The following is a 20112-nucleotide window of genomic DNA, read 5'->3' as shown; positions in this document are numbered from 1 at the left end:
GCATTCTTCCTCATCATATACGCATTCATCTACCTTAGTTGTTGTCACCCCAGCAATATCCTCGCCACTTGCAACCTCAAATTGTTATTCACATTATTGCATTCGATGTCTTCCTCAAACACTTGGCCAAATACAACTTGTGTTTCCCTAGGAACATCTTCCATGCACATTCTATGATCTCATCAACATCTTCACTACCTTTTTCATCTTCATAATCATCCTCAATTGAGAGGTCTTCATCCTCACAATTTCAATTTGACAATCTATTTTCTACACACATTGTAAGGTAACTATTCTTGATAGTGTCTACTCCATCACCACTAGAGACTCAACATTAAGGAGAAGTTTCATTTTCTCCATTAATATCCTCATTTTCTTCTCTTAAAGGTTTTCTTGGCCATCTAATAAAATATTAAAATTAAAAATTTTTATTTTAGTTAAATATCATTTTTTTATATTTTACAATTAAAACCAATAATAAAATACATTCTAAAGGTGAACATTGAGACATCCAATTCCAATCTTTCTTTGAATCTATATGCAAATACCTCCAATAACGTAAGTAAACATACATTGTCATTGAGTACTTAATTCGACCTTAAATCTAAATCTCTAAATCTATCTCATGGTAATATTGACATCGAATTCTACATGAAACAGGGTTAGAATCTGAACCCGACGCTCATTATTTGTACAGAATTCCTTTAGGTACTACTTAAAATATGAGTCAGAATCTGACCTCCATTATTTGCCAAAACTTGAAACATATTATGTTTGAGAGTGATTTCGTAATCAAACAATACAAATACCTCCAATAATGTATATAAACATATATTACAATTGATACCTTGCGTGTGAATGTATTGTTGATGTCTTCTTGTCTCCATCATTCAACTCTAAACTATAAAAGCATGGCCATGCCAAAAAAAAAACAGATTATTCCAAGACCTTTGTGATTGCATATCCAAAGCGACCTTGATTAGCGCATTTTCTGCACGATGCATATCCCTGACCCTCCAGAAGTATTATAAGTTCCAATTTCTTGAGATAATGTACAGGTTTTTTCGACAGTTTCTGCTGTACGTCATCCTCCAACAAACAGGTTTGGCGCTCTTTCGCTTCATAGCTGCAGTGTCTCGGAATCTTATAGTCGCAACCTCCGTGGGTGCACTCTCGCTCTTGTTGACATTCCTCTTTGGTGGATACATTATATCGAAAGGTACATTACATATTTTCAAAAAGAAACATTCCATCAGTCCAAGGATTCGAGTGGAAGTCATGAATTTTTGCTTTTACAAATCCTAAAATATGGCAATTGAATCAAACAGAGGATATTAACGGGTGGTGGATATGGGCTTACTGGTTATCTCCTCTTTCGTACGCTCAAAACGCTATTGCAGTCAACGAGTTCCTGGCTACAAGGTGGCAGAAGGTCTGATATTATTTTATTCAACATCTTTACCAAAACCGAATCTTTTTGCTCCAATAGAGAAGTTCATTTAATTTGAGTTTTGTTCTGATGCAGCCAAACGACTTTATTGGATTGAAATTGTTAAAATGTCGTGGACTTTTTACCGATAGCTACTGGTATTGGATTGGTGTCGCAGCGCTTACGGGCTTCGCCATTATGTTCAATATCTTCTTCATGCTGGCAATGCATTATCTGAACCGTACGTATTAACCAACTTACATATCTTTCAATAAAACCTAAAAAAACCATAGTTATTATTAGCCTGCACATTCTCTCAAATCATGATGGACAGGGTGGAAGGGATTATGCAGCAATGTTGATGCTTTTAGATACTCTGTACAACCTGGAATATTTGCCACCACTATTTTAGATCGTTTCCAATATTTATTGTTAACCTTTATGCGTTCTATTGGTCGAACGGATTAAGAATTGCCATCTACATACCCCGAATGTCAGTCAAACGTCATTCGATTGTGCGTTGAAGCCATGTGAACTGATTCTATACATATGGCCGATAACGTTTTTAAAACTGGGCAAAACTTTCATTAATATCTTTCAATTTTACCACATTTCGCATGTTTTCAAGTTTCCCAATTGAAGTTCAAATGATCTTATAGTTTGGATATGTTATGTTGCAGCTATTGGAAAATCACAGGCAAGAGTTGCTGAAGATGAATTAGAAGAAAATCAAAAGCAGGAAATGCAAAACCTTCCATTAGAAAAATCCATTTCATTATCTACACAGCAGCATCATGAAACCCTAACTTCTGGTAAAATCCTTCGTGGAATTCAAACTATTCCCTTTCATATTATTTTGAAGTGCAGATAAAGTTTTCGCAAGTTACTCAAATTTTGGAGTTAAGACCTTGGCATTGGTAAGGACTAAGGAGCAGCGTCATGCAGTGCCGACGGTTAAAAGAAAAGGAATGATTTTACCTTTCCAACCACTGGCATTAGCATTCCATAACGTCAACTACTCTGTAGAGATGCCTTCAGTATGTTATCTTGGGCTACCATATTCCTAATTTGAAAGATGATATTCCTGACGAAGTTTTCCTTAAATTGATTTATACAGAATTTCTTCTTTTATTCTTTTAAATATGAAAAAAAGAAATTATTCGAATTTTAGTTTTAAAGTTATTAAAATAAATTTTATTTAAGAAAATCTAAATGTGATTGTTTCAAATTGTATTTTAAGGAATATAATTTTGATATACACCTTGAATCAGTCTCATTTGAAGGTTTACAGCGTTTATTACAACACCACCGGGTGTATAACATTGACTATTTCTTTGTAACTTCTCTAGATGCAATTAATTATTATTCATTGTGAATAATGCAGGAAATGAAGAAGCAGGGAGTTCCAGAACAAAGACTTCAATTATTGTGTGGAGTGAGCGGATCATTCAGGCCCGGAATACTTACTGCTTTAGTAGGAGAAAGCGGTGCCGGGAAAACCACACTGATGGATGTTCTTGCAGGTAGAAAAACTGGAGGATACATCGAAGGATCTATTACGATCTCTGGGTATCCTAAGAAACAAGAAACTTTTGCAAGGATTTCTGGCTACTGCGAACAAACTGATATTCATTCACCATATGTTACTGTTTATGAATCCCTCGTTTACTCTTCTTGGCTTCGTCTTGGCGAGGAGATAGATTCTGAAACAAGAAAGGTATTCCGATATTTATCAATTCCCGGATAGTTCAGGTCAATTAATTGATCTATTAGGTTGATCATGATGGTGAACGATATTTCTATGTATGCAGATGTTTGTGGACGAAGTAATGGACCTTGTAGAGTTGAATAAACTAAGTGACGCTCTGGTGGGATTCCCTGGAGGGAATGGCCTGTCCACAGAACAGAGAAAAAGATTAACAATAGCAGTTGAACTAGTGGCAAATCCTTCCATAATTTTCATGGACGAACCAACCACTGGACTGGATGCAAGGGCTGCCGCTATTGTTATGAGAACGGTTCGTAACACTGTCGACACTGGACGAACTGTCGTTTGCACCATTCATCAACCCAGTATCGATATATTCGAAGCCTTCGATGAGGTATATTTCCAGCGTTGTGTAACTATTATATGCTTTGGAAATTGGAGATTTTCATCTGAATCCGGCCCAAAAAAAAATGGTAAAATCTTTTTTTATTTAAACTGGGGTTTTAATTACATATATGGATGCAGCAACCTGAAAATTTTATGGAACACTCAGATTCTGAGTTCCAATTCCAATTTTTTTTTTTAATTGGACTTCATTTTATTATTATGACTGAGAGTAACCTAAGTGTGTTATTGGAATTGATGGATTAGTATGACTTAATTTAGTATTTTTGTTTAAATAATGTCGTACATCTATTTCCTCATAATCATAATGGTTAAAACTTGTATTTAATTCTAACTAGCATTTGCACCACATGTTGCAAAAGAAACGTCTTAAGGCATAAATGTAAATGGTCATTGAAAATAAGAATCAATAAATAAAATTGCATGGTCATTGAAAATAAGAATCAATAAAGAAAATTGCATGCAAAAGTGGACGATAAAGCATAGATTGGACACTTGCATCTATATTCCATGAGTTAAATGTGATATTCATTTGCAATTATGCTTTCTATACATCGCTGCAACATTCGCAGAAGACCAAATTATTCATGCCAACCATGTGATTCCATTGTGGGTGGGAGAAGGGCTGCTGGCACGAAAAGATCGCCATTAAGTTAGCTACAACCCATTCACAGTGGGAGGGGTTTATCTCAACCTTTTGGCAGATCATTGTTTGATTGAACCCGTTGTGAGAAGCATTAACGGGTGCAGTCTTCTTCAAGATACACAACTTCCTGCATGATTTGGGAATCCGTGTTGCCGAGGCCAAAGAAACTTTCTTTTGCCATGTGGGTCAGGATTTGAGCACGTTGAATGAAAATGAATGTTCCAGATGCAGTCAGAGTTTGTTCAGTAATAACGAACTGTGTTCAGTCCCTGAGTCAACGAAAGTTCCGACACTATGTTCATTGGATTTCAGAGATCTGTGGTTTGAGCTTTTTAAATTTTTGACCGGAGAATCCACAGTAATGGAGTTTTTACACCAACGTTTCGAATCCCAAATGGGATCCATCATCAGGGTAAAGAGAAAGATGATGGTAACAAATGTTTAACAAAAAATCCAAAAAAGAGTTATTGGGAGAATGGTCTCTCTTAAGGTTCTGGATTTGAGTGGGACGTTAGTGCAGTCATTACCGGAGAGTGTGGGGTGTTTGAAATAGCTAAGATGCCTCTTTTTATCAAGTATGCCCATCAACTTTCTACCTGCATCTCTTACAAATCTTGGAAACCTGGAGATCCTTGATCTAAGCCGCTCTAGAATCACGGAATTACCGTCTGGCCTTCATAATTTGAAATATTTAAGGCATCTAGCCATGGATAAATGTGGTCATTTGCAGTATCTACCTTGCAGCATCTCAAGGCTCACCTCTTTACAGGGTTTGACAATATATGGATGCACCAATATATGGGAAAAAGGTGAGCCCAAGAAATGGAAAAAAGTGTTGACAATATATGGATGCACCAATCTATGGGAAAAAGGTGAGCCCAAGAAATGGAAAAAAGTGGCCAGCATTAGCGTGTCTGGCCAACTTAAAGCAACTCACCAAGCTCCATTTAACAAACAATGGGGGCGTTATTAGGGAAGGCACATTAGGGAATATGATTGAAATGAACACCCTCGTGTTAGAGCTCACAAAGGTGAGATCTCTGCCGAGTGACATGAATAATATGTCAAAGCTAAGAAAACTGTATATGAGAAAACTGTACATGGAGTGTCCTGACTTGGTTAGAATGGAAAATAGTTTTTGTGCTTTTCAGACTATGACTAGTCTTATATTATACAAGTGTAATTTGTTGAAAGAACTTTCACATCTGCATAAGCTCAACAATCTACGACGATTGGAAATAATTGAATGCTCTAGATTAAAGAGGTTTCCTCGGGAATTCGGTGACAAGAAGGCATTTTGTTTATTGAAGATATTTTCAATTGTTGGGTTACATGAATTAGAAGAGTTGCCAATCGTAAAGGAAGGAGCAATGCCAGTACTTGAAACGTTTATCATAGTAGAATGCTCAGCATTGAAGGTATTTCCAAAGAGTCATTTCAATTTGGAAACACTTCAAATAATAAAAATCTATGGTTGCAGTTCCCTGATAATGGAAGATTTAAGAGAACTTAGGGAATCCAATAAAATGATAGAGGTGGAGACTATGGCTATAGAAGACACCAGAGACTCAAGAAATAGGTACTCTCAATTGATGACGGAAATGAAAAGTTGGCTCTACGGAGAAATTTGGAGCAATAATGATGTGTTCCTTTTCTTAAGAACTCTTTATACACTTCTGTATATGGTGACTTCTAGGAAGGGTAGTCCATTAAAGTTGACTAATATAGACCAATCAAAACTCAAAAGACATAATAGTCATAAGAAAAACATATATTCCTCTATTATGTATATTTATTTACTATGTGGTTTTGAGTGTCGTTGTTGGAAAATATAATCATTAAATTAAAAGATATATTCATCTATTATGTATATTTATTTACTATGCAGTTTTTTGAAAGACTCTCATGTCATTTTGTTACAATTGCGCTGTACACTTTAAAATCAACCTATCAATCCAGTACATAGTTGGTGTATATATTATTTGTTAGTATGTGAAAGATATATATGTCTTAGCATTACAATCCAATTTGTACTAGTTTACTTTTAAGATGTAAGTTGTGATGGCTAAAAATGTTTAAGCTGATATGTAGCGAATAGTAGTTTGAGAACTTTGAATCCAACAAAATTCGCTGCATTCAACAAAATTTACAAGCAGAATTTCATGTCATTTTGTTACAATTGCCCTGTACACTTTAGAATCAACTCCTTTGCTAGGAGCAATGGAAAATACAACACGTAAATAGCGCCATGTGAATCCTAATCTTGGGATTGCCAGGTCTAGAAGCAAAATTCTGCTCTGTGAGCAGAAGAGGAGTGCTTCCAAATTGGATGTCTAGTCACTCAATTTCAAAAACCTTTTTTGGGGCAAGTGGCATAGAGATAATCCTTCAGGGAAACGTTTTTTTTAGGTATACATCCAAGATTTTATTTGGATAACTTTTCATTGCAGGGTTGATGCATCTTCATTTGAAGATGGGGATGGATTGACAACAATGTGCCTTTCAGGATGTGAAAGGTCTGTACGACCTGAATGCTGCACAAACTTTGCAGGTGACAAGAATGTGCCATGGCACACACAAACTCTACTAACCTCATCTCTGCTATAATTGTACAAGAATCCACTGATTGTTTTCCCATTTGGGCCTAGTCCAGTAGTTGAAACACACGGCATTTTGGGCAATGAGGATTGAGTTGGAGGCCTTTTATCTTCAGAAATATTTGGATTACCTGTTTTTTGTGTTGTAGCATTTGAAGTAGATACTTGTTGGGAGGACTTGGTGAAAGACGAGGATTCTGTGAGTTGTCTTTCATGTGTGGTTGTTGTCATTGAAGTTGGCAGTGCAGATTGAGCTGTAACAGAAGGTGCCTTTTCAAGAGCAACATCAGTGGATTTAGGAGGCTCTAGTTGACTAGAAGCACTCAATTCTGACAAAGCCACAGTTTGTTCAAGGCTATATTACAAATTTTAATACCCTGTATCGATGATCCAATATGGATCCAGACTCTGTGATCCACCTTGACAAAGTGTGCGAGCAAGTTCTGTGACTCTTTTATATAAAGTCTGTGCGAACTCAGTGTCTCCTTTACTGCAAGCCTTCTATAGCATCTAATTTATGGGATTCCTGAGGCACACAACTCCTGTAGATTGGTGCAAAATTCTAAGGATCATATTCCTAAGTTGCAAGGTATCAAAATTCTATGTGTGCGCTGTGGAATAACATGAAGGTTAAGGCCATAATCTATAAGGAATGATGCGAAGATGAGGATCTATGTGAATAAAGAAGCTGTGAAAGAAGGACCATGATCCTAGTTCTATGATCTGAATTTCTCTGTGGTAAGGTCCTAGCTCCATGTGGCATTATATCTTTTTATCTTAAGTAGAGTCCGATAGCGATTCATGCATTATATCTCTCTAATACTCACTCGAACATTCTAAGGAGTAATAACTCTAGATGAAAGCCGAAGTTGTCATGAAATGTGCATCTCTATGGAAATATCCGTGATCGAAATTGAAGAAGGAAGGCCTCTGTTCTCCTTTTGTGACTAGACTAAACTCCTTTGAAAGGTTTAATTCGATTTCTTTCTAAGTCTCTATGGCAATACAAGCCTCTATTGCAATGTGAATTATATCCAGGTATGAGATTATCTATGGGCAGGAACAAACTGTGGCTTCGTCAGAATTGAGTGCTTCTAGAGAGAGCTCCGTAGAGACAACAATTCTCAGAACGTCGCATATCTTAGAGCTAGATAGGCCACCGAATAGGTCACGGATTCAAGTGCCTTTAGGGAATCGGAGACAATTCACTTAAATCCCAGACCACCCTTATCTTTCGTTAACTTCAAATTGTTCTTAGATCTTCAACCCTGCTCTAAACCATGTTCACTGTTTTTAGATCTTCAACTCTGCTCTGAAACCATGTTGATTCTCCAGGGTACATTAATTTTTTCTACTTCCAATGATCAGTTAGCATTGCTTCCAACGATCATTAGCACATTAGCACTAATTCCATATTAGTTCCATATAGAATTCAGTTAACATTAGTTCCATATAGCATTCTGAAATAAATCTTTATTTCTACATTGTGTATGTTAGTGGATTTCTTGCATTGAGTTTTATGTTTTGAATAAGCAATTACAAGTAGTTGCACGATTAAAATTAAGATCTATGTGGGTGAGTCTAATAAGCCAGCAGAGATGAGGTTAGTATAGTTTGTGTGTGCCATGGCACATTCTTGTCACCTGCAAAGTTTGTGCAGCATTCAGGTCGTACAGACCTTTCACATCCTAAAAGGCACATTGTTGTCAATCCATCCCCATCTTCAAATGAAGATGCATCAACCCTGCAATGAAAAGTTATCCAAATAAAATCTTGGATGTATACCTAAAAAAAACGTTTCCCTGAAGGATTATCTCTATGTCACTTGCCCCAGAAAAGGTTTTTGAAATTGAGTGACTAGACATCCAATTTGGAAGCACTCCTCTTCTGCTCACAGAGCAGAATTTTGGTTCTAGACCTGGCAATCCCAAGATTAGGATTCACATGACGATATTTACGTGTTGGATTTTCCATTGCTCCTGGCAAAGGAGTTGATTCTAAAGTGTACAGGGCAATTGTAACAAAATGACATGAAATTCTTTTACAATCCATTGAGCTTCATCTTATTCTTTTCTCTCAGTGTTAATTATAATTATAATGAGCGAGCACCCGGAGGTCCCTGAATTGACAGAGTTGCCTGACGATTTAAACTACAAAATACTGGTGTGGCTTCCAGTGGAATATATTTGTAGATTTCGCAGCGTATGCAAGGAGTGGAATGCTCTCCTTTCGTCAACCAAATTCATAAGTAAATGGGGAGAAGCGGCCCCCAACAGTATGCCATGGCTAGTTCTGCAAAATGCCCAATCCAAAATGCCTAATTGTTTGCTTTTCTGCGGAGGTCCCTGAATTGACCAAGTTGCCTGACGGTTTAAACTACAAAATACTGGTGTGGCTTCCAGTGGAATGTGTTTGTAGAAAAATGTGAGCCCAAGAAATGGAAAAAAGTGGCCAGCATTAGCGCGTCTGGCCAACTTAAAGCAACTCACCAAGCTCCATTTAACAAACAATGGGAGCGTTATTAGGGAAGGCACATTAGGGAATAAGATTGAAATGAACAACCTCGTGTTAGAGCTCACAAAGGTGAGATCTCTGCCGAGTGACATGAATAATATGTCAAAGCTAAGAAAACTGTATATGAGAAAACTGTACATGGAGTGTCCTGACTTGGTTAGAATGGAAAATAGTTTTTGTGCTTTTCAGACTATGACTAGTCTTATATTATACAAGTGTAATATGTTGGAAGAACTTTCACATCTGCATAAGCTCAACAATCTACGACGATTGGAAATAATTGAATGCTCTAGATTAAAGAGGTTTCCTCGGGAATTCGGTGACAAGAAGGCATTTTCTTTATTGAAGATATTTTCAATTGTTGGGTTACATGAATTAGAAGAGTTGCCAATCGTAAAGGAAGGAGCAATGCCAGTACTTGAAACGTTTATCATAGTAGAATGCTCAGCATTGAAGGTATTTCCAAAGAGTTACTTCAATTTGGAAACACTTCAAATAATAAAAATCTATGGTTGCAGTTCCCTGATAATGGAAGATTTAAGAGAACTTAGGGAATCCAATAAAATGATAGAGGTGGAGACTATGTCTATAGAAGACACCAGAGACTCAAGAAATAGGTACTCTCAATTGATGACGGAAATGAAAAGTTGGCTCTACGGAGAAATTTGGAGCAATAATGATGTGTTCCTTTTCTTAAGAACTCTTTATACACTTCTGTATATGGTGACTTCTAGGAAAGGTAGTCCATTAAAGTTGACTAATATAGACCAATCAATACTCAAAATACATAATAGTCATAAGAAAAACATATATTCCTCTATTATGTATATTTATTTACTATGTGGTTTTGAGTGTCGTTGTTGGAAAATATAATCATTAAATTAAAAGATATATTCATCTATTATGTATATTTATTTACTATGCGGTTTTTTGAAAGACTCTCATGTCATTTTGTTACAATTGCGTTGTACACTTTAAAATCAACCTATCAATCCAGTACATAGTTGGTGTATATATTATTTGTTAGTATGTGAAAGATATATATGTCTTAGCATTACAATCCAATTTGTACTAGTATACTTTTAAGATGTAAGTTGTGATGGCTAAAAATGTTTAAGCTGATATGTAGCGAATAGTAGTTTGAGAACTTTGAATCCAACAAAATTCGCTGCATTCAACAAAATTTACAAGCAGAATTTCATGTCATTTTGTTACAATTGCCCTGTACACTTTAGAATCAACTCCTTTGCTAGGAGCAATGGAAAATACAACACGTAAATAGCGCCATGTGAATCCTAATCTTGGGATTGCCAGGTCTAGAAGCAAAATTCTGCCCTGTGAGCAGAAGAGGAGTGCTTCCAAATTGGATGTCTAGTCACTCAATTTCAAAAACCTTTTTTGGGGCAAGTGGCATAGAGATAATCCTTCAGGGAAACATTTCTTTTAGGTATACATCCAAGATTTTATTTGGATAACTTTTCATTGCAGGGTTGATGCATCTTCATTTGAAGATGGGGATGGATTGACAACAATGTGCCTTTCAGGATGTGAAAGGTCTGTACGACCTGAATGCTGCACAAACTTTGCAGGTGACAAGAATGTGCCATGGCACACACAAACTCTACTAACCTCATCTCTGCTATAATTGTACAAGAATCCACTGATTGTTTTCCCATTTGGGCCTAGTCCAGTAGTTGAAACACACGGCATTTTGGGCAATGAGGATTGAGTTGGAGGCCTTTTATCTTCAGAAATATTTGGATTACCTGTTTTTTGTGTTGTAGCATTTGAAGTAGATACTTGTTGGGAGGACTTGGTGAAAGACGAGGATTCTATGAGTTGTCTTTCATGTGTGGTTGTTGTCATTGAAGTTGGCAGTGCAGATTGAGTTGTAACAGAAGGTGCCTTTTCAAGAGCAACATCAGTGGATTTATGAGGCTCTAGTTGACTAGAAGCACTCAATTCTGACGAAGCCACAGTTTGTTCCTGGCCATAGATAATCTCATACCTGGATATAATTCACATTGCAATAGAGGCTTGTATTGCCATAGAGACTTAGAAAGAAATCGAATTAAACCTTTCAAAGGAGTTTAGTCAAGTCACAAAAGGAGAACAGAGGCCTTCCTTCTTCAATTTCGATCACGGATATTTCCATAGGGATGCACATTTCATGACAGCTTCGGCTTTCATTTAGAGTTATTACTCCTTAGAATGTTCGATTGAGTATTAAAGAGATATAATGCATGAATCGCTATCGGACTCGACTTAAGATAAAAAGATATAATGCCACATGGAGCTAGGACCTTACCACAGAGAAATTCAGATCATAGAACTAGGATCATGGTCCTTCTTTCAGAAATATTTGGATTACCTGTTTTTTGTGTTGTAGCATTTGAAGTAGATACTTGTTGGGAGGACTTGGTGAAAGACGAGGATTCTATGAGTTGTCTTTCATGTGTGGTTGTTGTCATTGAAGTTGGCAGTGTAGATTGAGTTGTAACAGAAGGTGCCTTTTCAAGAGCAACATCAGTGGATTTAGGAGGCTCTAGTTGACTAGAAGCACTCAATTCTGACGAAGCCACAGTTTGTTCCTGGCCATAGATAATCTCATACCTGGATATAATTCACATTGCAATAGAGGCTTGTATTGCCATAGAGACTTAGAACGAAATCGAATTAAACCTTTCAAAGGAGTTTAGTCAAGTCACAAAAGGAGAACAGAGGCCTTCCTTCTTCAATTTCGATCACGGATATTTACATAGGGATGCACATTTCATGACAGCTTCGGCTTTCATTTAGAGTTATTACTCCTTAGAATGTTCGAGTGAGTATTAAAGAGATATAATGCATGAATCGCTATCGGACTCGACTTAAGATAAAAAGATATAATGCCACATGGAGCTAGGACCTTACCACAGAGAAATTCAGATCATAGAACTAGGATCATGGTCCTTCTTTCACAGCTTCTTTATTCACATAGATCCTCATCTTCGCATCATTCCTTATAGATTATGGCCTTAACCTTCGTGTTATTCCACAGCGCACACATAGAATTTTGATACCTTGCAACTCAGGAATATGATCCTTAGAATTTTGCACCAATCTACAGGAGTTGTGTGCCTCAGGAATCCCATAAATTAGATGCTATAGAAGGCTTGCAGTAAAGGAGACACTGAGTTCGCACAGATCTTATATAAAAGAGTCACAGAACTTGCTCGCACACTTTGTCAAGATGGATCACAGAGTCTGGATCCATATTGGATCATCGATACAGGGTATTAACATTTGTAATATAGCCTTGGATTCAATGCAGACTATAGAGAGAGCTCCGTAGAGACAACAATTCTCAGAACGTCGCATATCTTAGAGCTAGATAGGCCACCGAATAGGTCACGGATTCAAGTGCCTTTAGGGAATCGGAGACAATTCACTTAAATCCCAGACCACCCTTATCTTTCGTTAACTTCAAATTGTTCTTAGATCTTCAACCCTGCTCTAAACCATGTTCACTGTTTTTAGATCTTCAACTCTGCTCTGAAACCATGTTGATTCTCCAGGGTACATTAATTTTTTCTACTTCCAATGATCAGTTAGCATTGCTTCCAACGATCATTAGCACTAATTCCATATTAGTTCCATATAGAATTCAGTTAACATTAGTTCCATATAGCATTCTGAAATAAATCTTTATTTCTACATTGTGTATGTTAGTGGATTTCTTGCATTGAGTTTTATGTTTTGAATAAGCAATTACAAGTAGTTGCACGATTAAAATTAAGATCTATGTGGGTGAGTCCAATAAGCCATAAACTAATGAATTACACATCTCGCAATTTAAGATACATGTTAGATGTTTCCATTGTTTCTATCGAAAAATCCCTGTGTGAAAACTTAGAAAGACAACAATATTCTCAGCCACTTAGTTCAAGTGGCCAACATGGCAAAGGTCAACAAGTTTTGTGTATTTTTATTACTCGATCAAATCAAGCCCAACGAGACAAGGGAGGAAGTTCCAACACAGGTCTTAATATTTCAAAGATATGATAATAATAAAGGTATTATCATGATAATTGGTGATGGAGTTAATGTGAGTTTTGAGAAAACAGAGAAATCCAAATCCTTCTTGTTGTGACTGGGTAAACTTAGAAGTTCACTAATAGCTACCTGTGAGGTGAACTATCAGATTCCTCTGGCATACAACAAAATATATATATATAATCATTATAATTTGGGAATGGGAAATAATTCAAGTTCCCAAAAGAATTATGCCTTAGTCTTAACCACTTCCAAGATTCTATCATGGCTTCCCCTTAACCATTTTCAAGATTCTATCAACACCATATCACCGGATTACTAAGAATGGTCAAACGTTAAATTCATTTCTTAAACATTTAAATATTTCTTAAAATCCATACCCACAGGTTACAAGATCTGTTACTGCATCTATTCAACGATGTACAAGAGAAATCTCACAAATAACCAAAAACAAAGAAAAATACATGCTGTTGCATCTATTCAACCGTGTATAAGAGCAAACTTACAAATAGATCTTCAAACCTGCTCTGAACCATGTTCACTGTTCTTAGATCTTCAACTCTGCTCTGAAACCATGTTGATTTTCTAGGGTACATTAAATTTTTCTACTTCCAATGATCAGTTAGCATTGCTTCCAACGATCATTAGCACTAGTTCCATATTAGTTCCATATAGAATTCAGTTAACATTAGTTCCATATAGCATTCTAAAATAAATCTTTATTTCTACATTGTGTATGTTAGTGGATTTCTTGCATTGAGTTTTATGTTTTGAATAAGCAATTACAAGTAGTTGCACGATTAAAATTAAGATCTATGGGGGTGAGTCCAATAAGCCATAAACTAATGAATTACACATCTCGCAATTTAAGATACATGTTAGATGTTTCCATTGTTTCTATCAAAAAAATCCCTGTGTGAAAACTTAGAAAGACAAAAATAATCTCAGCCACTTAGTTCAAGTGGCCAAAATGGCAAATGCCAACCAGTTTTGTCTATTTTTATTACTCGATCAAATCAAGCCCAACGAGCCAAGGGAGGAAGTTCCAACACAGGTCTTAATATTTCAAAGATATGATAATAATAAAGATATTATCATGATAATTGGTGATGGAGTTAATGTGAGTTTTGAGAAAACAGAGAAATCCAAATCCTTCTTGACTGGGTAAACCTAGAAGTTCACTAATAGCTACCTGTAAGGTGAACTATCAGATTCCTCTGGCATACAACAAAATATATATATATATAATTTGGGAATGGGAAATAATTTAAGTTCTCGAAAGAATTATGCCTTAGTCTTAACCACTTTCAAGATTCTATCATGGCTTCCCCTTAACCATTTTCCAGATTCTATCAACACCGTATCACTAGATTACTAAAAATGGTCAAACGTTAAATTCATTTCTTAAACCTTTAAATATTTTTGAAAATCCATACCCACAGGTTACAAGATCTGTTGCTGCATTTATTCAACGATGTACAAGAGCAATTTCACAAATAACCAAAAACAAAGAAAAATACATGCTGCGGCATCTATTCAACCGTGTACAGGAGCAATCTTACAGATAACCAGAAACAAAGAAAAAGAGAGCACAGAGATAAACAGATTTGGTTGACGAAAGGAGAGCATTCCACTCCTTGCATACACTGCAAATTCTACAAACACATTCCACTGGAAGCCACACCAGTATTTTGTAGTTTAAACCGTCAGGCAACTTGGTCAATTCAGGGACCTCCACAGAAAAGCAAACAATTAGGCATTTTGGATTGGGCATTTTGCAGAACTAGCCATGGCATACTGTTGGGGGCCGCTTCTCCCCATTTACTTATGAATTTGGTTGACGAAAGGAGAGCATTCCACTCCTTGCATACGCTGCGAAATCTACAAATATATTCCACTGGAAGCCACACCAGTGTTTTGTAGTTTAAATCGTCAGGCAACTCGATCAATTCAGGGACCTCCTCGTGCTCGCTCATTATAATTATAATTAACACTGAGAGAAAAGAATAAGATGAAGCTCAATGGATTGTAAAAGAATTTCATGTCATTTTGTTACAATTGCCCTGTACACTTTAGAATCAACTCCTTTGCCAGGAGCAATGGAAAATCCAACACGTAAATATCGCCATGTGAATCCTAATCTTGGGATTGCCAGGTCTAGAAGCAAAATTCTGCTCTGTGAGCAGAAGAGGAGTGCTTCCAAATTGGATGTCTAGTCACTCAATTTCAAAAACCTTTTCTGGGGCAAGTGACATAGAGATAATCCTTCAGGGAAACGTTTTTTTTAGGTATACATCCAAGATTTTATTTGGATAACTTTTCATTGCAGGGTTGATGCATCTTCATTTGAAGATGGGGATGGATTGACAACAATGTGCCTTTTAGGATGTGAAAGGTCTGTACGACCTGAATGCTGCACAAACTTTGCAGGTGACAAGAATGTGCCATGGCACACACAAACTATACTAACCTCATCTCTGCTATAATTGTACAAGAATCCACTGATTGTTTTCCCATTTGGGCCTAGTCCAGTAGTTGAAACACAGGGCATTTTGGGCAATGAGGATTGAGTTGGAGGCCTTTTATCTTCAGAAATATTTGGATTACCTGTTTTTTCTATTGTAGCATTTGAAGCAGATACTTGTTGGGAGGACTTGGTGAAAGACGAGGATTCTGTGAGTTGTCTTTCATGTGTGGTTGTTGTCATTGAAGTTGGCAGTGCAGATTGAGCTGTAACAGAGGGTGCCTTTTCAAGAGCAACATCAGTGGATTTAGGAGGCTCTAGTTGACTAGAAGCACTCAATTCTGACGAAGCCACAGTTTGTTCCTGGCCATAGATAATCTCATACCTGGATATAATTCGCATTGCAATAGAGGCTTGTATTGCCATAGAGACTTGGAAAGAAATCGAATTAAACCTTTCAAAGGAGTTTAGTCAAGTCACAAAAGGAGAACAGAGGCCTTCCTTCTTCAATTTCGATCACGGATATTTCCATAGAGATTCACATTTCATGACAGCTTCGGCTTTCATCTAGAGTTATTACTCCTTAGAATGTTCGAGTGAGTATTAAAGAGATATAATGCATGAATCGCTATCGGACTCAACTTAAAATAAAAAGATATAATGCCACATGGAGCTAGGACCTTACCACAGAGAAATTCAGATCACAGAACTAAGATCATGGTCCTTCTTTCACAGCTTCTTTATTCACATAGATCCTCAGCTTCGCATCATTCCTTATAGATTATGGCCTTAACCTTCATGTTATTCCACAGCGCACACATAGAATTTTGATACCATGCAACTCAGGAATATGATCCTTAGAATTTTGCACCAATCTACAGGAGTTGTGTGCCTCAGGAATCGCATAAATTAGATGCTATAGAAGGCTTGCAGTAAAGGAGACACTGAGTTCGCACGGATCTTATATAAAAGAGTCACAGAACTTGCTCGCACACTTTGTCAAGATGGATCACAGAGTCTGGATCCATATTGGATCATCGATACAGGGTATTAACATTTGTACAAATATTGATATAACAGCACAAGGCTACGCATGCAGGGAAGAGAGACATGAAGAGTCTCTGCGAAGAGTTTCATCACCAGCAGAAGAGTCTCATCGCCAGCAGGCAGTCTCTGCAAAGAGTCTCATCGCCAGCAGGCCAGGCCTGGCCTTTCATGGCCCATTACCATGGAAAAAAACCATTTTTCTATAAAAAAAACAGATTAAACAAACGGCAGAAAACACTCCAATCATCTAACACATAATCAATGGCTCAGGATCGCACAGGTCACATTTTAGGGATGTCTTTCTCAGAGGGAACGCCTTACGGCGTAATTATTGTTCTATCAGTTGATAAATATTTAATAATATGGATATGAGTACAAAATATGTTTGTTTTATTTATTTCTTAAACATAACAACATTTATTATACTTTAAGGTTTATGTATGGGAAATTTCATTCATATGTTTTCAAATCAATATTAATAAATTGAGAATGTTATCAAATCCAATCTAAATAAATATTAAGCATTTTATAAATTCAATTCCAAATTCATAAAACCTCTAATTTCCGTATCGTTGATTTGAGATCTAAAAAAGTTTATTATAAAATTAGAGGGTTTCATTACAACTCTTAATTTTATAATAAATTTCCCTATTAAAAAATTAAATTTCTCATCCATTTAAAATTTTAAATTTCCCACCCATCCAAAATTTTAAAATTTCAATAGTTTTTTTGATAACTGGATTATCATTATATTTCTTCGTCATGGAAATGCACCTTATGTACCACTCATAACCATTTCTTCTTGTGGAAATGTAGTTACCAACTAATAATCATTTCTTCTTGTGGAACTGCAGTTAATATTGATGAAACGAGGACAGTTGATCTACGTGGGACCTCTTGGTCACCAGTGCCAAGCTCTTGTGGACTACTTAGAGACAATTGAAGGTGTAGCGAAAATCACACCTAGATACAACCCTGCTACATGGATGTTGGAAGTAACATCAACCAATTCAGCAAGTCGTCTTGGAGTTGATTTTGCAGAAATTTATCGAAATTCATCTCTCTACCAGTAAGCCATTAATTGTTATGCATATGTGTGTGGGTCTTTTTTAATTGTTGAAGACCGCGGAAAGATTATCGATATTGATTTCTGCGCAGACGTAATGAAGCTCTAGTTCAGGAAATTAGCAATCCTCTCCCTGGCTCCAAGGATTTGAGCTTCGAAAGGCAATACGCTCAACCCTTTGTAGTTCAAATCTTGGCTTGTTTGTGGAAGCAGCATTGGTCTTATTGGCGAAATCCTCAGTACAACAGTGTTCGATTCTTCTTCACCCTTGCTAGTGCATTGCTTTTTGGCACCATTTTCTGGGGAATGGGTCGGAAAACGTAAGAACTAATTTCAGCTCTCACTAGCATAAAATTTAATAATATCTATGATTGGTGATCAATTCTAATTAACCTAATCTCTGTTCTTATGGATGGGTGGTTGTAATTTTTTCCAGACACAGACAGCAAGATCTATTGAATGCAATAGGATCCATGTTCGCAGCAATTCTCTTCCTAGGTTTGGGCAATGTCGTATCTGTTCTACCAGTAGTCGATGTTGAAAGGACAGTCTTCTACAGAGAAAAGGCAGCAGGAATGTACTGCGCTATGCCCTATGCCCTTGCTCAAGTAAACACTCTTTCATGCTCTCTGCTATTATTTGAGCTTGTTGCAAAACATTTTCCAATTTTTGTATGGACATTTCTGACGGAACGAGGGGAAAGTGGTTTTTATTTTTATTATAAAAATGTCTGTTTGCTTCATACTTTGTTTTTCACATCGTAACGCATGTTCTAAGTTTTTCTATTAATATAAAAATTTTAGTAATATTTTTTTTTGGCCTCTAGAGGCGTTTTACAACTGAGTATAGAGTAGATGTTGTCACATTAATGTTATATAATTTTTAAAAAATAAAATGGTTCAATTTCAAAAAATACAAATAGGATCATGTATTCTGTATATATATATATAGTAGAACAGCCAAACGGCTAGGCATTGCAATTTTCACTAATCTGATGCGTGGTTATCAGCAAGTTGTATAGTAAATTTATAATCAGATTAAGTAAATGTGAAAACATAATTATAGATTTAGATAAATGTGAAAACACAATTATAGATTTAAATAAATGTGAAAACACAATTATGGATTTAGAGATGCAAGGAATCTATTATTGAAAACTCCAACCATTGATGTAGGGGAAAATATGCCAGCATCTTTGATCCCTGACCATAAGATTAAAAGAGAGATCAATGTGCAAACTTTAGTATGATTTGTTTTGTAGAGCATAATGCCTTGGTGACGACTCTCTCTATTTGGTAATGTAAAAAGCTTTCCGATAAAGCTCAGGGATAGTTGAAGTGAATCCATAAAATGGAAAGCAATTTGGTGAGGTCAGGGATAGTTGAAGTGAACCCAGTAATGGAAAGCAAATTAGCTTGGAGTTCAACTATTTATCTTATATCTACATTACACACTCTCTTTCACTCTCTTTCGGTTTCTTTCTAGGTTATGAATTGTTGTCTATCTGCAATTAGGAAAGTGGTTCAATAATGATATCCCTCTGTTGGGCAATTTTGCGAGCTCAGGGATAGTTGAAGTGAATCCATGAAATGGAAAGCAAATTAGCATGGAGTTCAACTATTTATCTTACATCTACATTACACACTTTCTCTCACTTTCTCTTTTGGTTTCTTTATCTGCAATTAAGAAAGTGGTTGAATAACGATATCCCTCTGTTGATTTAACTTACATTGATTGTTTTAGGGTTTCTTTCCAACTAATGTATTGTGGAGTTTAGGATCTTCAAAGGTTAAGAAATTAATGATATAACATTACCACTGCAGTCTTTTTACGGTGAACAATTAATCACACAATAAAAAGTTAAAACAATGAAAAGGTTGGATTCTTACTATTATTAAAAAAATGTCTAAAAAATATTGTAGTATTGATAAATTAATTATAATATTGTAGTATTCTATTTTGAAATCTGGTTTGTTACTTTTAATTCTAGTCAATAGAATTCAAAGTAACAAAAGCAATCAATGATTGAAAGGGCTCTGAATAGTTATTTTTGTAGCTGAGGGATTTCTTGATTTCTGGTTGTACGGTGAACAATTAATCACACAATAAAAAGTTAAAACAATGAAAAGGTTGGATTCTTACTATTATTAAAAAAATGTCTAAAAAATATTGTAGTATTGATAAATTAATTATAATATTGT

At 36.2% G+C, this 20112-nt stretch overlaps 1 protein-coding gene and 1 long non-coding RNA gene across 5 annotated transcripts in view; one reads left to right on the top strand and one right to left on the bottom strand.

Moving 5' to 3' along the window:
- LOC149192920 (ABC transporter G family member 39-like) overlaps positions 1-20112 on the top strand; it is a 190412-nt gene that overhangs the window by 99183 nt on the left and 71117 nt on the right. For all 4 annotated transcript variants that reach the window (XM_089404736.1, XM_089404738.1, XM_089404737.1 and 1 more), the window contains exons 12-21: positions 1059-1219; positions 1329-1432; positions 1526-1670; positions 2110-2241; positions 2375-2466; positions 2814-3146; positions 3241-3531; positions 17700-17914; positions 18004-18231; positions 18348-18519. In XM_089404736.1, coding sequence (XP_089260862.1) covers positions 1059-1219; positions 1329-1432; positions 1526-1670; positions 2110-2241; positions 2375-2466; positions 2814-3146; positions 3241-3531; positions 17700-17914; positions 18004-18231; positions 18348-18519 — 1873 coding nt within the window. The remainder of the gene's footprint in view (positions 1-1058; positions 1220-1328; positions 1433-1525; positions 1671-2109; positions 2242-2374; positions 2467-2813; positions 3147-3240; positions 3532-17699; positions 17915-18003; positions 18232-18347; positions 18520-20112) is intronic.
- LOC149192921 (uncharacterized) overlaps positions 1-20112 on the bottom strand; it is a 48057-nt gene that overhangs the window by 13279 nt on the left and 14666 nt on the right. The window lies entirely within an intron of this gene.

Source organism: Pinus tabuliformis, chromosome 2_2 (genome assembly GCF_031772625.1).
Source record: "Pinus tabuliformis cultivar Carrire ecotype Pingquan chromosome 2_2, CPIR1, whole genome shotgun sequence".
Classification (NCBI taxonomy): Eukaryota; Viridiplantae; Streptophyta; class Pinopsida; order Pinales; family Pinaceae; genus Pinus; species Pinus tabuliformis.
The sequence above is the reverse complement of the archived record's forward strand: the minus strand, read 5'-3'. Positions and strand labels throughout refer to the sequence as shown.